This window comes from Falco biarmicus, chromosome 2 (genome assembly GCF_023638135.1).
Source record: "Falco biarmicus isolate bFalBia1 chromosome 2, bFalBia1.pri, whole genome shotgun sequence".
Lineage (NCBI taxonomy): Eukaryota > Metazoa > Chordata > Aves > Falconiformes > Falconidae > Falco > Falco biarmicus.
The window spans coordinates 65,399,782-65,425,226 of NC_079289.1; the positions used below are offsets into that span (position 1 = coordinate 65,399,782).

General features: G+C 42.9%; 1 protein-coding gene across 2 annotated transcripts in view; it reads left to right on the forward strand.

Annotated features, from left to right (window-relative positions):
- Positions 1 to 3,165: 3,165 nt before the first annotated feature.
- Positions 3,166 to 25,445, forward strand: part of TMEM255B (transmembrane protein 255B) — a 76,221-nt gene continuing 53,941 nt past the window's right edge. For both annotated transcript variants that reach the window (XM_056329932.1, XM_056329931.1), the window contains exons 1-3: positions 3,166 to 3,334; positions 10,857 to 10,999; positions 15,809 to 15,871. In XM_056329932.1, coding sequence (XP_056185907.1) covers positions 3,274 to 3,334; positions 10,857 to 10,999; positions 15,809 to 15,871 — 267 coding nt within the window. In that variant the 5' untranslated portion in view covers positions 3,166 to 3,273. The remainder of the gene's footprint in view (positions 3,335 to 10,856; positions 11,000 to 15,808; positions 15,872 to 25,445) is intronic.

The following is a 25,445-nucleotide window of genomic DNA, read 5'->3' on the forward strand; positions in this document are numbered from 1 at the left end:
CGGTAATAGCGCTTCACTTTCAACTTGGCTGAATCATTAAAAACCTTGCTCAGGGCTTGAAAAGATAGCTACCAATTCTTTCAGCATTTAAGGTGCAATTTTCCTGGGCCTGTCACAAGAAACAGCCTAAGTTATGCTTCCACTTCACGTCTGCTAACATCATTTACGTTATCCTCACTTGCTTTAGGTTCTCTGCCAATACCTTCATATAAATAATTATTTTATTGAAAACTGAGGCAATGTATTCATTCAAGATTTGGAACAACCTCTGTCTTCATGCCATCCCTCACATTTAGTGACCATACATTTTCCTTCTTTGAATCATTTTTATTTATACAGTTGAAGAATCTTTTGTTATCTGTTACCCTCTTCTTTGCAACATCTGGCTCAGCTAGGTTTTTATCCATTCTTTCTCTTTGGTTCTTCAGTTTCTAACCCTGCAAACTGTAGCTCTCCTATTTCCTTTCCTGTAGGTTCACTCACTGCTTTAATATCCTCTTTCAGGTAGTTACTTATCCACTAAGTCTACCGTTGTTGACCTATTCCAACCTCTTTTAGGGGATGAAAGTGCTATACAGGATTTTTCATTTTGGATTTAAAGTAAGTCCATGATTCTTCCACTCAGATGCTTGAGGTTTTAGATCCAGGCAGCCTCACCAATCATTTTTCCATAGTTTCTTAATGTTTGCCTTCTGACAGAGGACCAGATCTATTTTTGACTCTCCTGAAGTTTGCAGCAAAAAACATGAATCATTCATCAGAGGTTGTTTTCTATAATCAAATCATTTTTAAAAGTGTTTATAATATCCTTTTCGTTTACTGAAAAGAATTCTAGAGCAGTTTCCCTTTGGGCTGTTGTGTCTGTTTGGTGGCTGCTGGTAGAAAAAAGTATTGCCCATCACACCCAAGAATACACGTTGCATATGGCATTTATTTTCCAAACTGTCTAGGGAAGTGAAGTCTTCTCCAGCCCTCCCTGTTATTTATGGTTGGTGGAAGTCTCTATCCATAGCCAGCCCTGAACGTGAGGGTCTATACCAGATTTTGGTGCTTTTTTATCTATCACTCTTCTCCATGGTCACTTTCAAATAAATGTTTTATTTGTACCATCACATCTTCTGTGTTCTCAATCTATTACTTCATTAATTTATATTGAAAATTAGTAATTAATAGTACAAATACTACCTCTAGCCTCATTTTTCTCTTTTCTTTAACCCCTCCAGGTTAGAGGATGTGAAGAGGAAAAACTGGCTTGTGGTTGGCCTTAGCTCCTGGCTTACTTGGCTCGTAGGCTAGGGGTGGTACCTGAGAAAGTCATCTCTTTCCATCTAACCATTTTCTGGGGAAATCAGTCAAAGACTGAAGAAGTTAAATACATATACATGTATACATTTAGAGGTTTGAGCAAAGGGAAAACAAGAATGTTAAATAGAATTCCATTTCTTGCAAGTGGGAGAATGCACCTCAGTGTAAGCAAAGCTCTTGGCAGCCGGTCAAAAACGTTGTCCACAAAGAAATGTTATGTTTTCTGCTATGGGGAAGTCCCGCAAAAGGAACAGCAGGTACCAGCACAGCACAGCAGCTGTTGGCTGTTTCTTTTCAAGTCGTTCCCAAAGTCTTTCAGACAGAAGTCACACATCCCTGCAGTCGGTAGCACTAGAAGCCGCAGCTAGCAGTTCCTGGGTAGCAGCAGGGCAAGTGGCAGGATCTGCTCTGGAAATGGAAATTGAGACAGAAGGAAAGAGCCAAGGAGGCTGAGAAATTCATAGACAGCAGATAAGAAAAAGAATAGGCCTACGGCATCTATTGATTATTGACATTGCCTGTCCTACACCTACCTTAATCTATGCATCTGAGGTGCCTGGGTTTGTTATTAATTTTATTAATATTTCTGGTCACTATAATATTTTTTTCTGCTTGATTTTTTTTTTAAAGGAAGAGGAAAGCTGAAAGGCAAGCTTGATAATTCTGATCTCCACCAGGTGACAAACTGGTCCCCTGCCATAGGCCAAGAACAAATCAAGCAGTGAAGCCAAGCCTGGAACACAGGTAGAACATATAACGAATTAAGTCACTGAGCACCGCACAGATGGTGACCTAGCCCATGCCACTCACTCCCCCTGCCAGGCTCAGGGGTCAGCCTGGAAATGAGCTGCTCATGGTGCGCAGGGGCAGTCGGGAAGAGCCACAACACAAGGAGAGCTGTGACTTGTAAAGGAGAATCAGAAGGCAGGGAGGGAACAGACCTGCACCCCGAGCTGACCTCTGGGACTTTGTGCCACATCTTTATGCACCTCTCACGTGAAGCCAGGCTGAGAGAGTTGGGGTTGTTCAGCCTGGGGAAGAGAAGGCTCCGGGGAGACCTTACAGCAGCCTGCCAGTACCTAAAGGAGCTTATGAGAAACATGGGGACAAACCTTGTAGCAGGGCCTGTTGTGATAGGATAAGGGGTAATAGTTGTAAACCAAAAGAAGGTAGATATAGATTAGATATTAAGAAGAAATTCTTTACTGTGAGGGTGGTGAGGGCCTGGCACAGGTTGCCCGGAGAAGCTGCGGATGCCCCATCCCCGGCAGTGTCCAAGGCCAGGCTGGATGGGGCTTTGAGCAGCCTGGTCTAGTGGAAGGTGTCCCTGCCCATGGTGGGGGGTTGGAACTACATGGTCTTGAAGGTCCCTTCCCGCCCAAACCATTCTGTGAATTGTGATACTTTGACCATACGTTTTGCCCAGTGTGGGTGAATTTTTACCCAAGGAAGGTGAAGTGTGCAGCAGCGGAGGGTCCTTGAGACACCTGGTGACCCCCTCCTGCCCTCAGGGGTCACAAGGCAGCTCCCCCTCTTCCAGGCCCCGGGACAGGAGGTACAGGCCCGCCCTGCTCTGTTCGACACGGGCCGTCGGGCGGCCGTTGGACGAGCCTCCGGCGCCCGCCCTGCCCGCTGCGGCTGCCCCGGGGGGCTGTGGGCAGGCGAGGCCGGGGGGGACGCACGGTGCCCGCCGGGCCGCCGCTGTGCCCGGACGACGCGGGACCAGTTCCCCCTGCCAGGCCGCGGGCACCGCCGCCGTTCCCCGCAGGGCGGGGCGGGGGCCGCGCCGGCTCGGCCTCGGGAAAGGACGGTCGCCGGGGGCAGCACCTCGCCCCGCCCCCGCCCCCCGCCGCACTCCCCCGCGGGGCGGGCCCACCGGGCCGCCCGCACCCCGCGGCCAGCACCGGCCGCATCGCATCGCATCGCATCGCGGCGAGGCGCGGAGCGGAGGGGAGGCGGCCGCGGAAGATGGTGCCGCCGCCGCCCGCCCCCGCGGTGTCCGGTCCGCTGGCCCTGCTGGACCCCGCAGGTGAGCCCCGGCACCTGCCCCGCCGCAACTTTCCCGCCCCGCCGAGTGCGTGAGCCGCGGGGAGGCGGCGGCGGCGCGGCGCGTTGCCCACCCCGGCGGCAGAGCGGGCGCCGGCAGGGGGGCCGGACGGCCGGGCGAGGCTGGGGGCGGCGGCGGGCTGCCCCGGGGGGGTCGGTGCGTCTGCCTCCGCGCGTCAGTCAGCGGCCCGGGAAGGCGCAAGCGGGGAGCCCCGCGGAGCGGGGGCACCGGGGCTTCGGGCTTCGGTGGCCGGGTGGGCGCTCACGCTGTCTCTTGCTCTCGCTCACTGGGGTGTTCACAAATACCAGTTCTTGTGAGCCTGCCGCCGTGCTTACCGAACCGCTGGTGGTTTGGCGTAGGAACGCATGGCGTTGTACGAGGCGCTGAGGTTAACGTGAGACCCCTTGCGCGCCCGGCGGTACGGGCGGGAGCGGGGCGGGCCGGGGCAGCGCCGCAGGAGCCAGGCGGCAGCGGGTTTCCCTCCTCCTGGGTCCGCTGTGTCGGTGGTTCTTTGCTGGAGTGGTGTGCTGCTTGTGCTTATTACCGCGTACGGCCCGAGAAATAAAGACGTGCAGAAAATAGGAAAATGGAGAAACAGGTCATTATTCCAGCGATACTCGTTAAAGTCGAGAAAACACAGAACTTAGTGCTAGGAGTTGCTCCGTGTAGTGTTTGAAAGGGTAAGCGGAGGCTTTGCTGTGTGCCCAAGGATCTTAACAGACAGTTTGAAAATGTATTAGATCTTAATTATTGTCTTGAACTTGGAAGAAGAATGATGATATCGGTGTTGAAAAGGTAGCGGTGGAAGATATGCTGTAACTTAGAAATATTTTCAGGTAATCACTGGAAAACGAAGAATCTGTATACTAGCTTTAAACTAGTGATTAGCTCCTCATTCAATTATTTATTAGTGAAACACTTGCTGCCAAAGCAATGAAGTCATAGTGATGCTGCATGGTATCACTTACTATAGCTACACTATATAGCATAGCAGGGTTTGTGTGTGTGTTTTTTGTTTTTCTTTGTGTGTGTGTGTGTAATAGAATTGTGAAAGAGCACAGCAGTGTTTCCTATGGTCTTGAATATGTAACACACTCATGGATTCTTCCTCAACAAATTCAAAATAAAGATAAGAAATGGGCCTGATAAAAGCTGCTATCTTGTGGCTTGAAATGAATGCTGTTGCATTTGGTTTAATTACTTCAGCACTCTGGACAAGTCAAGCATTTAATCAGAAGAGGGAAAGTAATCACCAGCAGCAGGTGTGAATATCTGATTTAAACATCTCAGTCCATCACATTTAATTTTGGGAGGCAATGTAGGATTAATTCAATTTGACTGGCATAAACCAGTTTTGAAAATAAACAATGAAAATTGTAGCCAAGAGAGAGATGGCACTGAAGTGAGAACTGCAGTAATTAAAAATTATTAATTTAGCTCCGAAGATCTTCCCTTAAATATTTTCTCGACAGCAGCAAAGCAGTGGATACCTTTGATACTATAATCCTCTGTCTATGGCAAATTTCTGGTTAAATTATCTTATTATATATGGTTGATGCCATTCTCTGAAACATGTCACGATTTCTAGTAGTATCCACTGGGTAATAAAAATGCACCATTCTTTTCTGCTGCAAAACTTTCCTCCCTTATCTTTTCTCATTTAGGCTGCTAATATACATTGGACTGGGGCATTACTTGAAATAAATGTTTCCACCTATCACCAGTGTTATCATAGATCACCTTAACTAGATCAAAAAGGAAAGTATGAAATGGTGTGGTGCTAATATTCAGCAAATGTTATTGTGATCCCGGAAAATTGCTACATCACGCACAATTCTTCCCTTCCAAAATTCATTCCACACTTTTTAATAGACTTTATGATGTCTGAAGCTGGATTGTAAAAGGGGTGGTGAAATTAGCAAAGTATAGTTACCTCGGTCTAAATGTAGACTTCTTTTTGAGTTAAATTGCAGATCGTATGCAAATTTTCCAAGGTTGAGAGATGCTATTGCATTTTATTCTTTCTTTCCCTTGACCATTGGACGCATTCCGTACTGTGGACAGGTTTCATTATTGATTTCTTCATTCTTCTTTTAAATTCACCTTTTGCTTCGTTCGAATCCAAACCCTGCCATTCATCATTAGACCCACCACTTTGCATTCTACCAGCAATCTGATCTATGTGTGTCCATCCCCCAACTATTAATTTTCTATAGTCTTCCTACAAATTGAATGTATCCCTCAGCCATCATGAACAGAGCACTGTAAACATAATTTTGTTTTCTGCAGCTGGTCAATGAACTAAAGATTTTGCTGAGTCCAGCAGAGCTTGGTCTTCAGCAGGCACTTTTTCTTTTTTACTTTCTGGAGGGTGATATCAAATTCTGTCCTCACGGGCCTTTCTCTGTCCGCAGCCCGGTGTCTCTCCTGCTTGTCCTGACAGCCTTCTCTTTCCTTCCATTGAAGCAGCAGCACGAGTGGTTCAAGCAGGTACTTTGCCTGACAGACATTTAGCAAACAAAGCAGGGAGTGTTTCTGGGACTGCTCCTTTTTGTGCACAATTTCAATCTATGCCAGGCAAAGCACAAGCCAGTGATGCGGAAGCAGCATTACCTCTCTAATTTATCACCCAGTTGTTACCGTAGTGCTCATTGCTGCAGTATCAAAACTCAGTTAATACTTTGCTGGCCAAAACTGCTGAGGAATATTGCTAATAGAAGGTAATAACATGTTTGCACCCTCTATTGACCCCATAGCCTCAAGCTAACGCTAATAAGGATATGACAAGAAGATTTTTTTCTACACGCTTGATTTTTGGTATGCTAGAGGTAAAAATTTGAAGCTATAACTAGCTTGGATTAAGGTCCAGACTAAGAGTTTATAATGTCCGTACTGGATCATTGTTAGAGAACTTAAAGAGGATAAATGTCAAAATTACTTTGAGAGTCACTTCAATATTAAAAAATTGGAAAGTCAATAGCTACATTAACTGCTTCCTGCACTATAGGAACGTTGGTGTTGGAAGAAAATTCAGCCTAACTATACTGACAGCAACATTTCCTCTGCTCTTAGTTTAACTGCTGTGCTTGTGTATGGTCGGCCTTCGGTCCAAGCCCTGCCACAGAGAGCATCAGGGAAGAAGGCTGGGCCAGCCCCGCTGTCTGTGCTGTAGACAGGGCTCCTGAGGGAACAGTTTGGCGTTGGGTTTTGGCTGGTAGGGACATTATACACAGATCCAAAAAACTGCATGGCAACTGCTACAAACAGCAGTAAACAAAGACTCGAACAATCCTGGGAGCCAACATGACTGAAATAGCAAAAGGGAACTAATAGTAGGAACCCTTTGCAGCTGTAGCCTTTTTAATCTGAAGATGTTATACTGCTCTACAAATATTACTTAGGCCTCACAATATGCTGGTAACTTTTGTACATGGAATTATACACCTTTTGATAGATACAGTGAAGATTTTTATTGATGTAACTAAGGAAAGCCAGACAGCCAGAGCAGAAACCAATTTAGACCTGATTTCTACCCATCATCTCTGAGTACATGGCAGTTTTTGAGAACAGGGTCTTGTGTGTGTGGTCTCTGCTCCAGAAGGGGCCTTTCTGTGCTCCTGTCTGTAAGTCATCTCTACTGAGGGCGGAGTTTGTAGCTAACTGCATGTAGTTACAAGAGTTTCCGAACTGGAGTATGAAAAAGAAGAGATATGATTGGATCTTTGCCTCTGATTTGAGATGCAGGTGGTAAAGATCAATGAATGTGAGGGCTGAAGGGTATCATGTATGCAAATGGCTTCTGGCATGTGTACATTTCAAAATGTAGTTCAGTCCAAAAATGAGCCTGCAGATAACGACATCCTTTTCTGTTTTATCTCACTAAATCCACATCCAATTTACTCCAATTACAAATAAGAGCATGCTTTTCCTAAGACATTTTCCAGCAAACTCAGTCTGGGCCATCAAACTGATCTCTTTCTTTTTTGCACATTGTTATTGACAACCAAAACTCTGGAGGGCAGGTTGTACCCTTCGTTTAACTCCATGTGATCTGGTTAACCTTTGCCAGTACAGGTGTTTTGGAAAAATGTGAAGGCTTGGCTCCTCAGGCATTCTTTATAAAGGCATTCAATAGTTTTAGAAGCACTTGGCTAAAGAGCATCTCTCCCACAGGGTTTCAGAGGTTTTGTGCTCCTGTGTCCCTTTAGAGTATGTCTACATTGCAGCTGCAGTTTTGTAACAGTGGATATGAGCACACATATTCAAGCCACCTTTAGTCTAGCTGTCTCAACTACCATAAAATCACAGAATAATTCAGGTGAGAAGGTACCTGGGGAAGTTTCTAGTCTAACCTCCTGCTCAAAGCAGGGTCAATTGTGAGGTCAGACCAGGTTACTCAATGCTTTTTCTGGTTAAATCTTGAAAACTTGCAAGGATGGAGACAGCATAACCTCTTTAAGCAACCTGTTCCAATGCTTGACTGTCCTAATGTTGAATTTTTTTCTCCTTATACCCAGACTGAAACAGTTCTTGTATTTCGGTTTAAGTCCACTATCTTTTGTCTTCCTGCTGTGCACCACTATGAAAAGCCTGAGTCTGTCCTACTGACAACCACCTCAGGCACTGGAAGACTTCTGCTAGCCCTGCCAAAAGCCAAAAGCAAGCCTTGTTCCCTCAGCCTCTTCTCACACAGTGAGTTTGCCAGCTCCTGACCTTCTTTCCCTGTTGAATCACTGCAGTTAATTTTATAAATTAATACAGTATTATAAATAAATACAGTATTTCCTGTACTGGAGCCTCAAAACTGGGTGTAATACTATATGTGATCTGAAAAGTGATGACTAGGGGGGCATAGTTACTGATCTACTAATGGTGCCTCTGTTAATACAGTCCAGGATGCTGTTCCCAGGGCACGCTGCTGGTTCATGTTCAGCTCGTCCTTTTCAGTGGAGCTGCTCCCCAGTCTGGCACTCCCTTACCTGTACCACTGCAAGGCATTGTTCCTTCCTTTGTTCAGGACTTTGCATCTGGCTGCTTGATTCTGCAAGGTTTCTGCTGGCCCGTTTTTCCAGCCTGCCTAGATCCCTCTGAATGGCAACCTTGCCCCCCAGGTTATTGACTGCCTGCCCCCAGTTTTGTGTTGTCTGACAGCTTGATGAGAGGGCATGCTACCACTTTTTCTAGGTCATTGATGAATACATTACATGGGACAGGTCCCAGGACAGAGGCCCACTATGGTACTCCACTTGTTACTGGCCTCCAGGTAGAGTACAATCCATTAACCACTCCCTCTGAACCCAACAATCCAGCTAATTTTTTAACCATCTGCTTGTCCACTCATCCAGGCCACAACATCCCAACTGAGTTATGAGAATGTTGCGGGATACCATGTTAAAAGCCTTGCTAGATTTAATGTAAAAGACATCCACTGCTCCACACACCCAGTCATTTTCTCATAGCAGGCAGCTGGGTTGGTCAGACATGATTTGGTTCTGGTAAATCCATGCTGACTGTTGCCAGTCACCTTTTCCTTATGTGCCCGGAAATGTCTTGCAAGAGGATTTGCTCCATATTTTTGGTCCTAGCCTCCCAGGAACGCAAGTGAGGTTGATTGGCTTGTAATTCCCTGAATCATCATTTTGGCCTTTTTTAAAGCTAGGTGGAGCATTTGCCTTTCTTCAGTTATTGGGGATTCCTCCATCTCCACAACTTTTCAAAGATGATAGCCTGCAGTAAGGTCGTCAGGTATTATTTAAAATCTGGTCAATATTTTGAATGAATCAGTTCAGTTTATGGGAAGAGCAACTGATTTGTGGAGTTACAAGTCTGAAGTCCTCTTTCCCCTCTTGGCCATGTGAGCTGGCCTCATTGAAAGAACTGCCTTTAACCCCATACAGCTGGTGAAGAACTTGTTGATAATGAAGAAGCTCTCCGTTTCCATGTCCCCAGTGACCCTCCATGGATTAACAGGGAATTGCAGAGGCAGACAGCTGGGGCACAGGCTGGAAGTGGAGATGTCAGGAGGGTCTTGTGAGTTATTTATTGATCTTTAGCAGGAAGACTTTGTACATGCAGGTGAAAGAGCCTTGCATAAGCTCAACAGAAGATGTTTGTCTTCAGTGAAGTTGCTTGCATTTCATACTAAAAGACTGGACTAATTTTGGCTGGTTGTTCTACTGGTGAAATGTCAGCAAACATACAGATTTTATTATAAATGCATTTATTCATTGAAATTATTTGACTTAGTTTGCAAACATCACTAATCTAGCCTGGCTTTTGAACTGTAAACATTTAACAGAGCTACCTGACTTTAAATTGGCCATGTCACTCAAGTGACTCATTGCAAATAGCTTCTGCTTGCTGTTTGACTTTCCCGCATTAGCCCTGTTTCTGCTTACAGCAGCACCCTCAGAACATGAGCCACACCAGGCTGCCTTCCCCTCTCACCTACCCCTCCCTGGCGCCAGTATCCAGTGCAACGCTACAGTCTCTGCCACGAGGCTGTGGAGGGGAGAGACACGGCCCCGTGCTGGGGACAGGTTGTGCTCTCGCTGGAGCTCCATGCTGCCCAGCTCCAGCCTAGGGTAGCATGGGGGGTAGCGTGAAATCGCATGGCCCAGGGTTTCAGGGCTAATCCTGCACACTCTTGCCTTGCCTTTCAAAGCAAAAACGCCAGAAAGGGGGACCACAGGTTGATTCATTTGGGTGCCTTTTGTTAGTTAGGGTCATGTATCAGCTGCTGGTTTTAAAGTCTTAACCGAAGTTTGTGCCATGGGCTAGGGCTCTGGTGAATAACCTGTGGTTGCAGCTCAGATATGCCACCACAACAAGGTTAAGTGACTTCAAGCAGGCTGAAAGCAGTAGATGAGCCTGCTTTTTTTCTACTTCTGAGTATCTGGAACCTAATTCCCAGTGAGACTTAATGCAGTTCACTGAGCAGCTACTGTTTAAAAAGGTAGTCCCATGTATCGCTACCTGATCAACTATGTTACAGCTTTGCTGCAGAGGTACAGGTTGCTTTCCTTACCTGTAAATACAAAGAACACATTCATTTTCATGATAGCATGCAGAGCTTCTGCTAATCTTGCTTAAAACATGAATTTTTATGTTCTGTCCCAGTAGAGTCAAATTGGTATTTCACATAGGTAAGCGTTTGGTGCCTGCAGGATCTGACTTACGGATGTGAGCAACACTTAATTATAAACATTACTGAAGACAAGGCATAATTATCATTGTCAGTGACTTTCAGTTCAGCTTAATAAAACCTCATCTCATGCATGTACTCAATGCGTGTGCATTTAGCTATGCTGAGCTCTAGCTAACTGGTTTTAATTCCTTCTGTTGTCTGCCAGCAATTTTCCTTAGTGGGAGAACAGCAGTGGGTTAACAACAGCAAGGATTAACAAAGTCTTCCATCATTTTGTATTTGTTTTGCCATGACTGCAATGAAAAGCTCTCTCTTTTTTTTTTTTTTTTTTTTTTTTCTTGCTCCCCCTCCCTACAGGACAATTTGCAAAAAGGAAGAAGACTTCTCTTTGGTTCACAGTCTCTCTGCTGGTAGTGTCTGTTTTCATACTGACCATAGGTCTGGCAGCTACCACAAGGACGGAAAATGTTACCGTGGGAGGCTACTACCCAGGCATCGTTGTGAGTAAAGAAACCTATTTTAGATTATTTGGTACATCCAAATAAATTATTATCAGCTGGATATGGGAAGCTTTGATTGATTAAAAAAAAACAACAAACAAAACAGGCTTGTTGCATTTCGCAGGAGAGAGATGCTCCTCTGTTTTGGTCTAATTCTAGTGTGTGATAAGGTAGGGGGGGTAAACTCTGTTTTTCTGAAGTGCCCCAAAGGGGAGGCTGTTCGGGGGCAGGAGGAGGCCAAGGTTGCACTGCACAGCAGCGTGTGGGGCTCAGGGGCCAATGTGGGAACCTGTGCTTGACTTCTGACTGATCTCTATTAAATGTGGGTGTGTAAGTGACTGGACAGTAGGCATGGGATAGATTTAAACAGCCTTTTAGAGGTTTACTACTTTGATGGCAGAAAGAGCCACTGCGCTCTCGTGTACATGTGCCAGGAATTCTGCTGGGTCCATTGCAGGGAAAGCCGTGCAGGTGGGCGCGTGGAAGCTTCTCCCGGGAGCCTGCCTAATGTCCTCTTGTGCAGTCTTGATGCCAGTCCGCTCGTATGAGATCCCCTTAAAAAATCCTTTTTTTTTTGCTGGAGAAACAAGGAAAAAAACTTGGTTTTGCCTTGGCAACAGGCTGCTTAAACATGTTCCTGCACTGGGCACAAGGTTCAAGTTGCATCTGCATTGCCCTGCGGTGCCTGTGACTTTTGGGGAAGGGTAGCCCTGCCAAGCTCTGCCTGGTTCAACCCCTGTGGCCCTTTCTGATCTCAGAAGAAGGGATCGGCCATATTCAGAAATGTGGAAACCCCTGTAGGCAAAAAAAAATTTCAAATGCCTGGACTGAGTTTTAAAAAAGAGGAACATGGGCAGCAGGTAGAGAAAGGCCCGTCTGCCCTACTTGGTGTCCCCGAGCCAGCCAGGATGAAGCAGAGGGTACAAGGGGAAGAAAGAAACTCATGTACTTGGAGTCAGGCACCTGGTTAGGTACATAGATCCACCACTACCAAAACATGTTGTAAAGTACCGTTATTTCTTGTTCTCCATGGAATCAAAGGCCCGGAGGAGAAGGATATGTGTCTTTAATACTGTGCATACATTTTGCATTGCCATTAATAATTTGTGAGTTAGAACTGTTCCTCCTAAGCAAGTCCTCTTGCATCTTAGTGTCATGCTGAGAAGAGGTCTTTCGGAAAGATAATTTTGGGATAATGATCTATAAGGAGTGTTGTTTTAAAAATAGAACAAGAAGTAGTTCCAAGAATAAAACCTTAAAAGATGAATTTTCCTTTCATTAAGCTAAAATAGATAGATTAATACTGATAAAAGTCTCTTCTTCTTCCGCAATTTGAATTAAAATCTTTTAGAAGACCATATTATCTGCACTCATTACCTAGAAAGAAGTTTTGTTTTTAAACTGTAGTCTTTAGTGAGTGTAACAGGTAATAAATCCATGTGCACAAAACAACTTATTTCATCATTTAGCTTCTTTTAGGAATAACACAATGTCTGTTCACTCATCTGAAAAATATAATCTACTAAAATGATTTTTAAATAAATACCTTTATTTTATTTTAAATAAATTTTAAATTAAAAAGGTAAATAAAATATTAAAATATAAATTTTAAAATAAATTTAAACTAATATTCTAAATTAACTTAAAAAAAATCTTGGAGTCATTAATAACCAGGTAGTATAGCTAGAATTTATCAGAACAGTCTAAAACCAAAACCTTTTACTAATAATATTCCCCCTCAAAAGATTGTGTAGACCAAATAGTTTTCATAAAATTCAGAATTTTATGAAACTATGAAAATTTCTTGCACGTGTTGGATTATTAAAGTAACAGAAAGACTGATGTGTAATCATCAGCGCCAGCTTCATTAATACGCTAAATATCACACGCATTTAAGATGATTTAAAGGTGCTGCGCAACCCCTGCGTGATACCTTGCCAAAAGCCCAGCCAGAGGTGGGTGACAGCGCCCTGTGCTCCTGCCCCATTTCCAGAGGTCACTGGCTCCAGCTCAGCCTGGCAGAGGGGCTGTGCCATGGCCTGTCCACCTCGGCACAGTCAGCCACCTCGTCCAGGATGAGCTGAACCACCCTCAGAAGGTGCTTCTCCTCAGAAGGTGCTTCTCCTCAGAAGGTGCTTCTCCTCAGAAGGCGCTTCTCCTCAGAAGGCGCTCAGAAGGTGCTTCTCTTCCCTGCTGACAGTAGAGGGAGCTTAGAAAACCAACATAGCACTGATCCCAGACTTCTAGATAGCTAAAGCTAGGGGAGTTATTTCAACACTACCTAATTAACTATTGGGCTCAAAGAAAAGAGAGATTATGTGGACAGACAGTGTTAATTACAATTAAAAATGAGGTCTAGTAGAATTCAGTAGTAAAACAATAACTTCAGAGCTGGTAGGTGAGATCCAAATCTCCATCAACCTTAGGGAAGGGATTTTGGTCTTAAAAACCACGCAGAATTAGGCCCTACCTTGCAAACACCTACAAAGGTGAGTAAGACCGTCCACTTGCATGGATTTACTTGCACCTAGAAGCATTTTCAGAGCATGGCTTCGGGGCTAGATCCATAATATAATTTGGGCTTCAAGAAGAGTTAGGTGCCTTAATTTCTCTAGATGTGGTGATTTCTCATTTGTTTTGGAAAAAGCTTTTTTCTAAATACATCTTTATAGTGCTAGGTGTTGCCTGCATTTATACATCCAACTGTGTGTAGACAAGTTAGTATAATGTTCCACTTTGGAACATGCCTGTATTTAGTAGATTACTGCTTGGTCATCGGTTTGGGTTTAGGGCTGTTTTTGTGGAATGGGCTGCAAAGTCAGAGTTGGACTTCCTTATGGATAGTTTATACTTAAATATTTAATGTCACTTCACTATGACTACTGCTTGTATTATTTTCATTTGCTATTTTTATACTCTTTCAACCAGGAGTCTACAGGGCCAAATTATCCAAGTCACCATACTGACCTGGACTCCCAGAGTTCCCAACCCAAATAGCCTATTGTCTAAACAGACAAAAAAAAAGCAGCACATATGACCCTAAACCAGTCTCAGCATTGCCGTGGCTTACGTTGTGATCTCTGTGGTTCTGCTTCTTCTGATTTAATTGCTGTTGTTCTGTATTTGCTCATTTTTACTTCACGTGGCTATTACTCTGCTGTGTGTCCCCTGCATCAGCCATAAATGGGGCTTTATGGATTGTTCCCATTGGGATGAAAAATGGGGCTTGGAACCAGGTGTCATTTTGATGTAGTTATCTTAATTTACAAAGTTGCTGTTCCCTGAACAGAGTGTCCTTGCTCACATTTCCAAGTCTCTCTCCTATTCAGCTGTCAGCATGAATGCACTTGTGCACTCTTCCTTTTTCAAAGTCTTTGCTTTTAGTCCCTGTGCCTCCCTTTCACATGAATCTTCCCACAGCACTCAAGAGCAAATCTCCTTTCCTTACATTTGCTTTCTTGAAAGAGAGTGACAGATTCCTGTTGTGATACCGCACAAATAAAGTGCTTGCAGGAGATTTGCTTTCTCTGTAACTTCTGTGAGCAGTTGTGCACAATGGCAGGGAGTTCACGGGCACTGCTCAAGCCCTTGGCTGGGACACATGGTCCTTAAAAACTTAACTTGTGCCTGGAGGAGAGGCCCTGAACCAGGTTCAGAGACCACATTCCAGAAAGGGGCTTAGATTCTTTAGCAGAAACATCATGCCCCGTCCATGGGGTGGGTTGTGTGGGAGCTGAGGGGGTGACTGGGGAGGGTGTCTGGGCAGGGAGGAGTGTCAGCCCTGGTGAAGAGGGGGGGAAGGAGCGTCTAAGTGATGGGAAATTGAGGTGGCCACAGGGCAGTGTGCGAGGAGGGAGCTCTCTGGAAAGAGTCTCTTGACACCTGCACTCCTGCTGTGGCTGCTTCTGAGGCTGTGGCCAGCTATGTCTCAGGTGTGTGGCACCAAGGAGAGCCCTTTTCTCCAAGCCCACGTGAGCCCAGCGGGAGTCCTGACTCCAGGAAGATCTGATGAAAGGCTGGTCTCACCTGTTGTTGCTTTACCTCCTGTTAAGCACGAATCCAAGGAGTTGTTACCTCTCCAAACCTCCGTGAACCCGTCATAAGGAGGGGGCTTTTCCTGCCAGCCTAGTGTTGAAGCAGCACTGGTAGGAACAGTCAGGCCAGCTTATTCCAGTGTCCTCTTCTCCTCTCTCTCCTGTGGCTGTTGGTGCTACAGCTGTCCCATGTTGAAACTAACTGTACTGGACCTTTTGGCATTTTAGCAAGGACTTTCTCTGGGAAGTGTGGTGGTGTTTAGAAATTAAAATCAAACAAATCCAACCCGAAGAGTTTGAACTTGGGTAAGCTGGATGGCAGCCACACCTCTGTTTTTTTCAGGAAAACTGTTTGTCTACAGTTGCCTAAATTTGTAATTTTCCAAAAATAATGATGTATGGGCTAAATGTGAGTGTTCCTTTCTCCTGCTTTGCTTGATTTTTGCTTTACAGTGTGTAAAACTGTATGTGACTATGGTAACAGTAGGCAGGTTGTAGAAGTGTATGTCTGTACAGGCTTCTGTTTACTACATGACAAGTTCTGCTCTGAAATAGCAAAGAGCTGCATTCCCTATTATATTATACAATTATATATGGTCATTCCCTATTATATTATACAATTTAAGTCCAGCAGTAACTTCTACCCTTTCCCCTGACCCACCCCAGTTAGCCCATCTATACAATATATGAGCTCAGATACCACTATAATGAGTTGCTATGTTGACCAAATAAGCTGACGTCATGCATTTCTGTTGGTTTTTGTTCTTTGCCTCAGCTTGGCTTTGGATCTTTCCTAGGGATTGTTGGCATCCACCTGGTAGAGAACAGAAGACAAATAGTAAGTAACAATCCTTTTTATTTTATCTTCTCAGAATGTCTTAAATACATGAAAAGCAGGGTTTTCCAGATAACTTGAAAATGCTGCATCTGCCTCAAAATGTTAGCCATTTGTTTGACTATTTCTAAGAAGTTTCAGAGAAGCATGAATTTGCCAGTGACTCCATCTGTACCAGGCAAGGGATGGTTTCAGTTCTGACAGAAGCAGCCTGTTTTTTTTACTGAATTACTTTCCTGCTGGTTTAGTGAGTTGAATTAACCCAGGGAAGGATCAGATGAGGGCCACACCCTGGCCAGGACCATGTAGCTGGGAAAAGGATGGAAAGAGAGACAAAATGATGGATCATGCCAGTTTGGGCAGCAGTAACCCACACGACCGGCTCAACTGTAACAAGTGATCTTGTTCTGCACAAGAAGTTTAAGTCAGGAATGCTTTCCTGAAACTATATGTGCTAAAAAGAAGAAAAAACCCCAGAGCTCTTGCTATCAGGATTACCTGCTAGGTAGGTCAGACAAGATCTGATGACACTGTGTGGGTTTTTTTCAGACTTAGCTTTGGCTTTGCAAACCCCTTGCTTTTATTTATATAAGGAAGTCACAGAAAGTCCTTGGGACATCTGGGTAAAGGAAGGTGTATAGGAGTGGGTTTGTGGAAAGTCTTACACTTCCCTTGCTCTTGGCAAAATTTAGCAGTGTCTTGGTTGAATAACAGCATGTCCAATGTGCACTTCACAGTAGACTGATTATAGCCAAGCATCATGAAATATGATTAATTTCATAATGCAGAGCCTTCACTGCTATAAATCAAAAGTGGTGTTAAACTCGGAGGACAAAAAGATGGATTTACCTTGCATTTTACTAACAATGACCTGCTTTACTTACAAGTAGTCTATTGTGATTTCCTGTTTTCTTCTTTGTAAATGCAGTCTTGTTCTCACTATTTGTAGGCAAATGTCTTCCATAATATGGGGGCTTTTTCTGCATTGCCTTTAAGTCTCAGTGATGTATTTGCAAGTATTCCCCTGCTTTTAGCTTGTGTTTCTAGCTGGAATTCCCAAAGGAGTGAAATTTATAAAGCCATGATGTTTGTCTGTGTCTTTCTCTGTACTCTATTCCATTTTTTGAACTTGTTGACCAATTTCAGATGAATTCAACAGGGAGATAGAGACTTCAAAGGTGTGCAGTTCCTTCAAGTTTCATGAAAATTCACAGATGGGTAGAGTAGAGGATTGTGAGTTAGTTCCCCCATGGTGGTAAAGGCTGCAGTGTCAGCTCACCTTTTGTTAAACACTAGAGAATCCAAATGGGACATGACCTGTGAGACAAAAATCTGTGGCAGGCCAGACCTCGTTAATTTTGCTACTAACAAAACAGTTTATTTGTTTTTAAGAACTATTGCCCTGGATTTCTATGTCAGAGACCAGGAGGAACAGCAGGTTCCAAGCTGCAAACTCAGCAGTGGGCAAATGAAAATAGCTTTGTCTTCCACAGCATTCATGATACTTTACTAACAGTCATAACATTTTAGGGTTGTTTTATCTTTCAGTTTTCCTCTAATCTGCCTCTTAGTTTTCTATTGCTTCTGTCCTTAGCATAAAGTAAAATGGCTGAAAAAGACATAAGGCGGGTGAGCAGTGGTTAAACCATGTAATACCCAACGTGTTGTGTCATTTACACAAAGACCGTGGAGAAATAAGTGTCCAGTATGTTTGGTGTTAGTGCCTGCTTGCATTTCCCAGCATGGAACAAGGAAAACTGCTTTCTGCTAATAACATTTAGTGATGATCTGGCTGTTGAAAGTCTGGGTTTCTGGGGAACAGACCAAGAAAATAACTTAAAAGTTTGATTATGCTTTTTGCCTTGAGTACCATCCACAGCCTTTTAACACTGTCTTTGCTAAGGCTGAGCTGCTTGTTTTCAAGTGTTGCGGAAATGAGACTGAAAGGGTTTATGTCATACTATGACTGAGGGCAGTAATTATTCCCTGGGCTGTAACTGAGTATATTTGATTGAAAGGGTTTAGGGCAGCCTAAAAAAAAGTTGCATTGATTAATAAGATTGTAAGGACTTACATAAGCATAGAAATGTAACCAAAATGTCGTATTCCTGTAACTAAAAAATCTATGCATTGCAGGAGGACAGAAGGGGGTGGGAAGGGAAAGAAATGTACTGAAAAGAAACTGAAAAGTACTCAGTTGCTTCGATTTTAACTGGACTTCCTCTGAGCAGTTACTGCAGTATAATTTAACCCAGTGTAGCTCTGACAATTGTCTGGCCCTTGTAATGACTCAATACTTCATTTTTGTTTTGTTTTGTTTTTAATTGAAAATTAATTCTAAACGAAATGAATTAACTAGGAAAAAATATCTATTTCAAACTGACCTTTTCTGTGTGTCTATTTCTCTTTTTGTCTTGAAGTTCTGTTTCCTTGTGACCTATCCTCTGTAAGTCCAGATTTATTCATGGTCGATGAAATACTAAGTGCAACATGAAATATGTAATGATTAGCAGAACTATTTGAGAAAGGACAAAAGCACATTTAGGGTGAATGGACAACGTTTTGTTCTTAAAACACAACATTAATAACGTTGCACCTCTTTGACCTCGTTCTTGGCATCCCAGGGCCCACAGTGGGAGTTCAATGTGCTGACCAAGGTATAACCCTTAATTCAAAGGAACTGGTGCTTGCACAAGCAGACTCTGCCTCATTGACTAGCATGATTTCACTTCAGCTCTTAGCGTTCGTGCTTGGCTGTGCTATGCAAAACTTGGCACCAGCAGAACAAAATTTCCCTTTGACTAAAGATTTGCACTGATATGGGATGTTTCTAACTGGCAAACAGCAGAAATTGAAGAATAATGTGTTGCTGTCCCTGTTTGTCTCTCTTGCCCCCTGCAACACACGTCAGGGACTGAAGAGCGGAGTATAGCTGTACGTTGTTTTGTTCCAAAGGCACACTTAATTCAGCTGGGTGGGTGGAAAATACGATATTGCTCAGATCAAATGGATTTGATTGTAAGACATGAAGTGTCCTTGGTTGCTTGTTTGCCATCTCCTCACATTACAGTACAAAGTATTTCCAGTTAGAAAATGAGATGCTGAAATTACATACAAGGATGGGGAAGGCTGGGTGTGCAGGGGGTTCAGTGCTGAGAGCAGTGAGTAGTGCTGAAGGAGTACTGTAAAAGGTTTCTCCTCAGATAAGATGTGGAGGTGGCATGAGCTAGCACCCAGAAATAAATCTGTCTCTAAATGTGCAATGTCGATGTGACACCATACATGCAGTTTTAGCTAACCTGATGGATAAACCAAGCACTCGCTCACAGTTTCCACTCACACGTCTTTCCAATGCCAGTCTCATCAAGCCATGCTGTTCCCAAGACAGAAAATGAGCATGATGGAACTGCGGTGCCTGCAAGACTGAGTGGTTGATGCAAGGGCACCATAATAACTGTCAGGGTTTTGCATATTTGCAGTATCACAGTGCTGCCTGCAAGAGCTCTCCATAGGGTTGTGGGAGTCACCCTGACAGCAGTGCAGCTACAGTAGAGAGAGGCAAAGGCAGGAGGGGGGTGGGAGGAGGTACAGGAGCATAAAGGACACAGAGAGGACGGGGATGGTCAGAGAAGCAGGAGTGACCCCTCAGGAGGTGTGATTTAGTGCAAACTGCAGTACTGCTTAGGATGAATGCAGTTGTCTGCAGCAGGTCTGAGGCCTGAATAGACCTGAATACATCCATTGATGAGTCTTGCTTGTTTTTTCTTCATGCTAACACAGAGTTAATTTTCTTGCTGACATGTCTAGGACATACTCAGATATGAATCTAATGGTCAGCTGGCTCAACCTGGCTCAACCTGATCTTGACTTGTTCAGAGATGGTTGTAGTGATTTTAGCTGAGGAGGCATTGCTTCTGACAAAAACAGGATTTGAAAACATGAGGGAGGTTAAAACAAGGAGCTCTGCACACAAACAGAAAAGGCAAAGCTATTTCTTCAGACTTCTCAAGGGATGCTAAGTTTAGGTGCCTTAATATGCTTGCATCCCCATCTCTGTCAACAATAATTAGATTTCAAATTAAGTGCTGAAAAGCAACTATAGCAGCAGTTGGAGAAACAAAGCAATACATTTCTCTTCTGTTTTTAGTTGATAGACTTCCCTGATAATGCATGCATTCCTACCCTGCATTGAGATGTATGTGAGGTAGTATTTCAATATTACCTCTGATTATTTTCTTGCCATTAGACTTTGCATCTGTTTCAGAAGCAAAGCTTTTTTAAAGGACTTACATGTGTGAACCAGTTTTCAGAAGAAACAAACCTCTTTTGCTTTTGAAAACCAATCTTTATCTTGTAAATATGTTATGTCCATCAGAAAATTCCCACTGGACGCTTTGTGTAAAGGTGGTAGTTATTAATATGTACACCAAAAAAGATACTGATATGTATACTTTGCTCGGTTCAAACATACCATGCTGCATCTACTTTTTCATGCAAATCAAACATTCTGGAAGAAACTGGTTTAGTGCAGATTTTGATCAAAGATGCTAATTGCTGATAAATTCCATATCACATATTAAGCTAATTAAAGCAGCTTGTTTACATAAAGAGAAAAAAAGTTGAAATTCTGTAGATCTCTTGAGACTATCTTTGATATTCCTTCACAAATAAATGTAAGAAGTCTTTACTGTCCTTCAGGGGAAATGCAGATAAAGGCAATCTTTGACATTACCAAGGTGGTATTTCTCCCCTGAACTCAAGCTTCTGAGAAAGTCAACAGCACTTCTTTTTTTCATTGATTATTTTTTGCACCCTCGTAGTTCACATAGTTCAGGGAAAAATAATTAATGCTGATATAAAAATTATAATAATGGAACAAATTAGCAATCATCCTTGTCTTGTTTAGGACTTTTAAAGATTAGAACTGAAAAGTCTTACTACTATCTTTTCAGTCATAGATGTGCTCTAGATTTTGTGGTGTGATCTAACTGCACGTTTCAGAAACAGACAAGGAGATTATATAAAGATAATCAGTATAGATTGACACTGACACTTGTATGAGCTCAGGTATCTGCATTCTTTTCAAAATATACCAGCATTGTATTAGCTGGTAAGATCAAGCAGCTTATTCTTTGAGAGCATCATCCTGCTCTCTTATGCCTAGCTCTGTAACAAGGTGCCCTTTGGAGGTGTCTCATTCTCTCCTTAGGTTCTAGAAGGAGCTTTGAAGGGTGATTTAGACTAGACTCTGGAGTTTTAGGCAGCTAAAGTGTGGTAAGAAGAATCCTGTGTTAAGTGACAATTATATTTATCTTCTATTATATTGAGGATATTACAGAAGAGATACTAATAACTATGCCCAGTTTTGAGTTTAGAGCAGAGCAGCCTATGTATAGACTGTCCAGTCTCCATTTGTGCTATAAACATGGTGCAGCCTTGGGTATGACCTACCTTATTTGGCAGGAATCAGCTTTGTAACCCCTTTTTAATCCTTTTTGAGAAGGATTTTGAATGTGGTCTATCCATGGTAAGTCTAGGAAATCTATGTTATTCCTTGTAATGCAGATAATATTCAGCAAAGTCATGGGTAGAAGTGAGATGAATAATGAGATGTTTTGAAGGCTCAGTTATTTCAGCTGAAGAGGAGGAGAACAGGTGTATGTCTGGGTATGAAAGCACCATCCAAAGTGAAGGCAAGTGAAATTAAAAGAAGAAAGTTTTATGGGCAATAAAATTGTAAATTGTAAATAGTTGAAAAGTTGTTTGTAATTTATTTTAGTTAGTACAGTATTATGAGGGACATTTTGCTGTTATTAGCATTATATATTCCAGGAATGAAGGGCTGAGTAAATATTTTGGAATTTTTTTTAGACAGTTCTTTGACCTTGTGCATTTAAAGTGAGGATTTCTGATTTGTGATAAATATGATTATACACTGACACAGAGAGGTCTTCCTTTCTCCTCTTCCCTCTTTCCCTCCTTCTACCTTGCCGATTCCTTCTTCTCCTCTTCCTTGCCCCAGCCAAAAATAGTTTCCACTGGATTAGTGAGCTAAAAGGTTCATAGCCAAACGAGCATCAGACATAGCAAAAGTAACCGGTGAGGCTGCATGGCTGAGAGTAGAGAGGAGTCTGTGGGAAGAGGGAACAAGAACTGTCCCTTTTTCTGGGATTAAGTGTTATGTCAACTCACTATGCTGTGAAACCATCGTCTAAGCATGCTGTCAGTGAGTTAAATACCTGAAGTTAGATAGTATAAATTTCTGCACAATGTATCGAGAACTTTGAAGTTCAGGGACTCGAAGACAAAAATAGATGCTCTCGTTGTGTGAGTACCAAAGGAAGTGTGTGGGATGTTTCAGCTCTTCTCTGCCTAGTGCCTTATGGATCAATGTTCCATGTCACATATCTGCAGGTCTATGCTTTCAGGTTCTACCGGTGCATAATCACAGAGTCATTTAGGTTGGAAAATACCTTTAAGATCAAGTCCAACCATTAACCCAGGACTCCTCAGCTAGTCAAGCAAATGTTTATTTATATGTAAATATTATAATACATAAATGTACTACTGTATTTTAACCATATAATTTATAACTTGTAATATATGTTCACACACATATATATGTATTTGCAGCTGAAATGCTGGTGAAGACCTGGCGGAATGACAAAAGAGCCTATGCGCTATGTCTTTATTGTTCAAAGTGCTTTTTGCACTCTTTATAGATGCCTGCCAGGATGGCTTAGCTAGTAAAGCTCTAACGGGAAGTACAGTCAGGTCTCTAGGGACCTCTCTGTTCCATCATCAGGGCTGTGTCTGTCTGAGGTACCTAGAGAGATGCCACCCAGTGTGTCCAGCTGCAGCCTAGCACAGTGTTCTTTCCCTCTCATAAAACTCTCTGCTGGTCTGTTGGTTGTACCAGTCCCAGGCCTTACCCACCCAGGTTCTCCAGCTTGTGACCCAACACAGCAGTAGCTCAGTCTCAGATAAGAAACTACCATATTTTTACTGTTACTGTTTGTAGAAAGAAATGGAAAATTTATTAGAAAAGGGAAAATTCAGGAAAGAGAGACATTGGCTTCTATTTGGAGAGCTTTCTTGGCAACCCAAATGGCTTCAGTTTCCTTCTGGAAGCTTCAATTCTATAGAAACAGAAGGGAGATACATACGTAACACACATGTATATACATATGTATGAAAATATGCATGCACCAGCTCAGCTTATTTTTGACACTTTTGACAGGTATTTAAAGGCTGGCACTGTTCTTTCAAGTCAGAGACAGCTACCGATGCAGTTTAGGTCCTCCATCTTATTTAGTGGAAGTCTTTTGGGATGTGGTTCCTTTAAGATCTGTGCTTGGAAACAGCACACAGAATTAAGTGCATAATAGGACATTTTTTAACTGCCAGTTTGTTTTCTTGTGCTGTTTATGTAATGAAAGCATTACTGTCACACAGCTGAAAACAAAAGTAAACTTTATGACCCATGAAATGTGTTTGTGGAACAATAAAGAAATCAATTACTCTCCCTAGCAAGTAGGAGCAAGGGATAAAAAGTCTCAGTAAGGAATCTAGGATAAGTGCTCATGTCTGCAAGGTGGGGAAGGTAAGGTGGGGTGTGCCCTGTCAAAAGGACAGGTGGTTTCTGATCCTCTTGTTGAAGAATTAGATTAAATTAAACAGATGAATATCCTTGTTGGCCAGATAAAATCTTCCAGACTGCAGATAGAACTTCACTACGTGTAAGCTTGTGATTTTATTGTAATACATTTCTGGTAAAGAGTGTGTGTGTCTTGAGAAACCAATGCAATCACTGTAACATGAAAGTGGATCTGTAAAGACACTAACAGACTTTTGTGTAAAAAAAAAAAAAAAAAGTGCCTGCTGCTAAAACAGTCAGCTGTTGCAGTCTTGATCTGTGTCAATTCACCATTTTTTACTAGGAAGCATAAACTTTTATGACACATGGTATGCTACTTATTTCTGGTTTATTGTTCTTGTACTGCTCTGAGCAGCTCCTTCTGTTTAAGTGATGAAATGAGGGTGTTCCATTTTAATCAATAAAAGAGCATCCATGAAAGGAAGTATGTGATGGATTCCTATAATGTCAGCACTGCTGATCACTGAATGCGAATTTATGCTTCATTCTTTGTCCTCTTTCCTTTTAATACTGTATTTAGGTTTTGCTTCTCGACTGTATTTGCTGTTCTTAAATCTGCAATTGTTTTTAACCATTCTTAGGTAAGTGATTTTGTTGATGTCTGCAAGGGGGAGTTTTTACCAGTTTGAAGTGCCTACTGCATTAAGGTTTGCTCTGGCTGCTTCCAAATCCATTAGCACTTCTCCAGCTGTGAAATCCAGCTGATTTCTTTTTTCTTTTCTATATAACATCAGTTCATCTTCTCAAATCCCAGACATCCTTCTCTCCTTCAGCGTTACTTCCCTCCCTCCCTTGCAAGTCCCAGGCAAATGACTGTTGGAGTGTTCTGGAGTGGAGAAGAGAAAGCACAAATGAGAGCAGCCAGCATCAAAGGAATGAAAGAAGTATTGACAAGACGTTGATTTTGGCAGCACAGATGCTTCCTCTCTGCAGCCAGCGGAAAAAAGAGATAGCGTCAGAAAGCAATTCATTGCATTGTACAGTAGGTGTAGAAGGTATCTGGAAGTGTTGGGCTTTCTGTTCATTTCAGAGGAGCACAGACAACCACCTGAGACAAATACTTACGCTTTAAGTAGCTAGAGTTGTAATGAAATCTACCCCTTAGGAGAATTTTCTTAGCAACTTCACCACATACAGAACACCACAATTGGTACCACCCAGCAGCCTGAATAAAAAGTACTGCTTCGCTTTGGGTGGAGCACCGCAACATTCCCATTTCAGAAATACATGCTGAGGCTTCACATCCTGTACTTCTACTGAGCAGAGCCTAGCTGATTCCTAAATGCAGGCCCATCTGCTTTGTGAAGGCATGCTGTTCCCGTTTTTGGTATCCCCCAGTCTATACTTACATCTGCACAAATCAATCAAGTAATGAGGATATAATGCAAAATGCTCCAGTAATTTTGGTCTCCAAAGTCATCTGGAACCAGTTCATGTGATTTGTCATAGAATACAGCAACACACCTCTATGAAATGAAAAGCTAAAAACCATACAGATATAAAAAGATGAAAATGAATGAAAAAGTACATTCTGAAAAAACAGGTCTTGAAACAAAGTTGTAATTTGGGGGTGCCAAGTCTGATGCTGAAAGTGAATTCAGAATAGGGAAACGAGGACTTGCAAAACCAGGAGAAGATGAGCAGAGAGCAGCATTGCCTATAAAAGCCCGCACCGTCTGAACTGCCCTGGGAAGCCTCAGTGCCCCTCTACCTAGCAGTAACAAGCTGAAATGGGGGGGAGTTATCATATAGTCGGCACCGTATGTAACCGACTGAAAGAAAAGAGCGGCTATTTAAACAATTCTCTTTAAAAGCAGCTAAAACATGGGTGGAACAGAGCATGTATACTGCACCTGCTTGAACTAGAGAGGGTGAATCATTAGGGTGGTTTTTATCAGCTCAGACAGAGGAGAAAATACA